Below are 6,000 nucleotides of genomic sequence, written 5' to 3' on the forward strand. Positions count from 1 at the left end.
GTAAGAAAAACAGTTGATCTTTTTTGAATATTTTTTTTATTTTATTTATTTATTCATAGTCTGCCTGATGTGTGGGTAAATGAAAGTGAGCGACATCAGTTAAAAACTAAAGTAGTTCATTTATCAAAACTACCAAAAGATACTGCCTTGCTTCTGGACCCAAACATATACAGGTAATGTCTTAATTTTGAAATTTTCATTACTTACGTATAATCTTAAGCCTCACTTAACTTTTTGACGTTGGGGAATCAGACTTGCTAATGCATTATACACCAGAACAGGGAGCCTTGATCCTGTCAGCGTCCAGTAGTTAAGTTCTGAGGTCTTAAGTTGTTTCAGAATTACTAAAGTTCTTGAACTGAACTCTAGTTACTGAGAAACGGGGAATGTGTGTATTTACCAAGTGTATTTTACTTTTTTGTGCTTGGTGTACAGAAATTCTAGTAAAGGAGGTACATACAGTGGAATCCTGAAAGATCACTTCTGTTAAGATCACATACTGGTTTGTATACCAATTTTTTTAAAGTCCAAATTTATCTTTACATAATTTATATTCAGCTGTAATACATGCAGTATTACCTTGAAATCTGTACTTGTATACAAGTACTGTTTTTTTAATACAAGATTCTTTAAAGGGGGACAGAGGGGGACAGTACATGTCACTTGTCTTTAAGCTGCATTCACATTTATGTCTGTAGGATTTGATTGGCTTTTAACCCATCTTGTTTCTAATAATTTCTTGATTTTTTTTCCCCCCTCTGTATTAATGTGCTCACATAATTGTCAGTACCCACAGTTGTATGTGTGTACAGTTTTTAAAGGTAATCTGAAATGCTTAATTGTCTCCTAAGTTTTTGAAGGTCTAATGTTATGTGTTTATAGGTTTATTTTAAAAATGCATGAAAATGGTGGGGATGGAGGGGAGGGTGTTGGGGGGTGGGGAAGAAAGCAATTGTTTTCCTACAACCAGAGTTTCTTTAAGTTCCAATGATCAAGTGTCTGAATGAGTTCCTATACTGCTAATTTGAGGTCTTGATATGCAATAAGCCTTTCAGTTCACCTTTACTATCAGTGTATTTCACTAATCGAATTAATGACAGTTTGGTTGACAATATGAAAATAAGTCCTCATGCTAGATGTGCTTTTTAAATGTAAGTATTTTAAATGCTTACATTAGCATATGAGTTGCTGATGTTAACAGTTAATGATAAAATGTTATGAGGAAATTGGATTGTGTATTTTAAAGCCACTTAATATGGCGAATGCTCTATAACCTAACTTAGGTTTTAATTGTCTTTATATCGATTAACTTTGCAGAACTTGATATGTTACTAGTTTGATTTGAAAAGAAAGAATAATATTGGAAAATGATCTGTGGGGTGAAATCCATTGGAAAAAAAAAAAGAAGCAACCTTTTCTCCCTCTTTCAAATAAAATTAAGGTCCCTGTACATTATCAATTACCACATTTTTATCAGTATAGATCAGTATGTGATTTAAAAAGAGCTTTGGGACCAACTAGAAGACAAAAGAATTAAAGACCAAAATACCACGTGTGGAAAAGGTGATCGGAGGAGTTCAATCACAGCTATTAATGTCATGATGAAATGTCGATGCTAATAGAAACTTTGAAATCATCTGAAATCTGTGCTAATTTGAGATCATATAAAATGGCTTTCAATCAAATTAAATGATTGTTTATAGTCATGATTTCATAATATGCTCTACATACTTGGATTTACATTTCAGGATCTTTTTCTAAAAGGTATCCTATCTTCTTTTACAGAACAATGCCCCAGAAGAGGTTGAAGAGGTAAAAACCAAGCGAGTGGGGACACCTGCAGTCTTAGTCACTGACAATGGATTTAGAAATAAAGTTGCACATTAGTCAAATCCCATCTTTTTTTTATAAATATTTATGCTTAGTGTAAACATTCTGTGAATGAAGTTGATGCTTCTGTGGAATATATTAATATATTACTGTATATCCACATTTTCATGGAATGGTACAGTGGGAGATTGAGCAAACACTCTTCTGGCAACTTAGTGGAACAACTAAAAGGCTTTGCATGCTTTCTTCTTTAAGCTGCTTTTTTTCTTTAGTGAATACAGTAGTTTATATTGATGAAAAGAAAGTAACCGTCACCATTTACTCACAATTCCCAGGAGAACTGCTAACAAACTATTAGGCTGCTTATCAGTGTGAACTAAATATAACACATGCCAGACAGTAAAACAGCTACCAAGGGATTATCCTGTCACCCTTTCAGTATGGTGGATAGTAATCATTTGTCATTTGTAACTTCGTGTCCTTTTGCAGATCCATAAAATATGTTGAATAATATTTAAGGAAAAACAACAAAAACAAGAAACGTGTTGATGGAATGCTTGTCTTTTCCATTCAACTATGAATACATATAGTACGGTTTAAAGATGTTAAGAGTGTTGCAGTATGTCTGATCCCCCTTTTCAGGAGTAGTATAGTATGTTAATGAGATCTTTTTTTTTGTGTTCCATATCAATGGATGGTTTTTGAAAAACCTTTACTTAAGCAATTAGTGCTATTTGTGTTTTATTTTACTTTTTGAACCTGTAGAATCCCCATTCACTTGTAAAGTATACTTTTTTTTATTTGGCCTAATGTTTTCTAGTTGTAAAGAAAATGGTATTTTTAAAAAAAATATCTAGAAATTCAATCCTTTATGCACCAAAGTTGGCTTTGAAAAGGAAAGTAAAATCATTTTCTTGCTTAATAAGCAAGAAGCCGTGGATTTTTTTAACTGACAAATAGAGATGTGTCTAACCTGTTAGTCTTTGTATGGAGACAAAAATGTTGCATATAGATAATAGGACATTGCTTGTAAATATTTCAGCAGATTTGTAATATATTTTTATATTATGAAATGTACTGTAGATGTTTTTCTAGAGGCATGAAAGTTAAAATGTATATATTACGGTAGAAATAATATTGAAGGATATTGTAATTCACTAGTGCTGCCAGAAGAATTGTTTAAAAAAAAAAAAAGCACCTTCCTTAACAATAAAAAACCCTTCTTTTACATACCTAAGGGACTATATACTACTGTTAATATCTGTTGTAAGAACAAAAACACATTGAACATCCTTCCCAGAAATCTTTGAGGGATGAATAGTACCCATAATTAATTCATGGCGCTCCTTTCTAATAGTGAACACAAAATTAGTTTTTTTCCTTGCTATTGGAAGGAACTAATACGTAAAATTTATATGGATATATGCAGTCAAACTGCAGAGTTAGTCCTCCTTATTGGGGAGGAGTTTACTACAGTGAAACTAATAACCAGCAGTTTTTACACTAAATCTTTATTAAATAGAATAAAACTTAGAAGTAACCCTTTGGTTGCAGAAGTGAGCGTACCCTGGTATAATACAAATGCATTCTGCATTGGTACTGACACGAGAGTCTTGCTTAGCTCCAATGGGTTAAAAATATTACTTATATACATGAAAAAAAATCTTATCAAGCAAAATAAAGTGCAGATTAAAAGCACCACTAATATAAGATGTTCTGGAATGGTTGTTTAATAAGGGTATTATTCATAAAATCTGTCGTGATGTGACTTTATTTTTGGAAAAAAAAAATGCAGTGTTTTTTTTTTTTGCTTGAGCACTTCACCTACTGCTTTTTCTGTACCTATAAAATAATCCACGATCTTTGTTTCTTTTATGAATTTGTTATAAAATTGCCAAATAGAAGTGTTTCAGATATAGTTTGTATTTGTATTTTTTTAATTTTATTGCTTCATGAGTTTCTTGTAAGTCATTTATAATTGACAGATGATTGTAGACCTTGCCTGAGTATTTTTTCTAATAAAACAAAGCAAACAAACCTCATTAGCTTCAAAATTGTAAGATTTCAATGAAGTTTTCAAAGGTAAATATAAGCATGTCACTATGTTTTTTTTATTTTGCCCAGAAAGAGTGAGACACACACGTTTAAACAAATGGGAATTTGGGAATTCAATCATACATTCTTCATGTAAGCTGTGACTTTCTTTTCCTGGGTATGAGAAAAGTATTTTCAGATGTTCTCATGATCCAACTTGTATTTTGAAAGGAAAAAAATAAGTGTAAGATCAAAACATCTGAGAACAAAAGGATACATTGTTTCCCATAGAGTCAAAAGGTAAGTGGATTTGTGGCAGTTTTAACACGAAGAAGGTATAGAATTGAAATAATAAAAAACATCTTGCATAAGTTTTTCTTTTACATACACAACTTGTAGAATGCACTTTGATAGTGTTCTGTGTTTCAGATGACACTGACTACTCTAAAGGTGTGCTTCATTATTTTTTTCTGCCCCTTCCTCCCACCTCAGTTGTGACTGAGTAACCAGGCAGGTGGAACTGGTGTGGCATAGGAGTTCTGAGAAATATTGTTTTATTTTTCACACTGTTTATCTTGAAATGCATTAATCATTAATTCTTTTTCTCAGCCCTTGAGAAGTTACAGATATTTTAGTTTTGGATGTAACATATAGAGGCTTCCTCCTGTTTTTCTAAGTAACGTTCCTTTTTCCAATTACTTAGATTTTCTGGTTACCTGCAGAATGCATCTTCTCCCAGTTGGACTGTTTTATTTTCTTTGTAGAAAAATAATATCAAGACAAATTGTTATTTACTCTTAACTGCAAGCTGTTTCCTGCAAGATTTGATAAGTGTAAAATTTTAGTGATTTTGCAGTTGAATTTTAATCTGGAGTACATATTTCATGAGGCTTGAGGGAACTGGGCAAGTTCAGCTGGATAAGAGGAGTTTTTTGGAGGAACCTAATGTCAGTGTTTCAGTAGCAAAGCAGTTACCAAGAAGGTGTAGCTAGCATTACTAGGACTGCATAGTAGGAGTTGTCATCGGTGGTCATGAAATAGATTTTCTTTTTTCTTTTTTTTCTTTTTTCCCTCCAGCATGAGGAAGGTTGAGCATTAGAACACAGCACTTAGAGATTGTGAAATCCCTGTTCTAGGATGCTTTCAAGTTCCAGGCGAAGCCCTGAGCAACTTGGTCAGGATTCAGTGTTAGTGCTATGCTGAGCTGAAGATTGGATTAGATGCTTTCCCAAAGAAGCTAACAACGCGAATAATTATGTGCTCTGATTCAGAAGGAAGCTGGCTTTCTCCTTCAGCCTCTATCTCAGGCAGGCATCAGCTATGTTTAGATCATGCTAGCAAGCAGTTCTGTGTTCATAGATCAGGGCTACAATTGGAATTGTTTGATATGAAAATTAATCGGTTGTGGCAGTGACTTGGATCTGGGGCTTTAGTCTACATTTCTGTTGGCATCCTACGTAGCTGATCTTCAGTGGCACTGTCTTAAGGTAAATGCTGGGCATGAAGATGTGGGGCAGACAGTGATGTGGCATGCAGAGTTTGCTCATTTACTGTTGGGTGATAGCAGCAAAGATTTTCGGAAATGTCAAATGCATGCAAGTATCTTAGATCATCCTACTTCTGGGACATCTTCAAAGAACATGTGCTGCACTCTGTTCTTTGGAAGTTCCAGTTTTCAAGAGATGCAGTGCATCCAAATACCTGTACCCAAAATTACCAGTCCTTTTGCAATGTTTTGGTTTGACTTTTACAGTTTTCTAAGCATGAATAACAGGATTTTGAATGAATTTTGAAATTGAAGAACGTCTGCCTTTTGCTTGAGTGAAAATTTTTGTGTGGGAAAGCTTCCTGACATTTGAGGATAGCATACAGCTGATGGCTTGATGTTGGATTTTATTCTACCTTTAAAATTACTTCTAAAATAAATAAGGCAGAAACACATTGGTTGCATATAAATAGTTTCTCTTGAGTAACTGTTTTTTCACATTTTGCCCCAATTGCCATATATACATCACTTAGTATTTTTTTTTCTTGGCTTACGTAAGTTCAATACACAATAACCCCATGCAGCTCTATAGACTTGGGGATGAGTGTCTGGATGACTGTGGAGAGGAAAGGAACCTGGGAGTGTTGGTT

At 33.8% G+C, this 6,000-nt stretch overlaps 1 protein-coding gene across 2 annotated transcripts in view; it reads left to right on the forward strand.

Moving 5' to 3' along the window:
- Window positions 1–3,893, forward strand: part of AEBP2 (AE binding protein 2) — a 49,981-nt gene extending 46,088 nt beyond the window's left edge. Inside the window, exons 7-9 of one of the 2 annotated variants that reach the window (XM_031597805.2) lie at window positions 60–173; window positions 436–502; window positions 1,786–3,893. In XM_031597805.2, coding sequence (XP_031453665.2) covers window positions 60–173; window positions 436–490 — 169 coding nt within the window. In that variant the 3' untranslated portion in view covers window positions 491–502; window positions 1,786–3,893. The remainder of the gene's footprint in view (window positions 1–59; window positions 174–435; window positions 503–1,785) is intronic. The other variant, XM_031597806.2, reaches the window with a different exon arrangement.
- The last annotated feature ends 2,107 nt before the right edge of the window (window positions 3,894–6,000 follow it).

The sequence above is a fragment of the Phasianus colchicus genome, chromosome 1 (assembly GCF_987193195.1).
Source record: "Phasianus colchicus chromosome 1, bPhaCol1.hap1.1, whole genome shotgun sequence".
Classification (NCBI taxonomy): Eukaryota; Metazoa; Chordata; class Aves; order Galliformes; family Phasianidae; genus Phasianus; species Phasianus colchicus.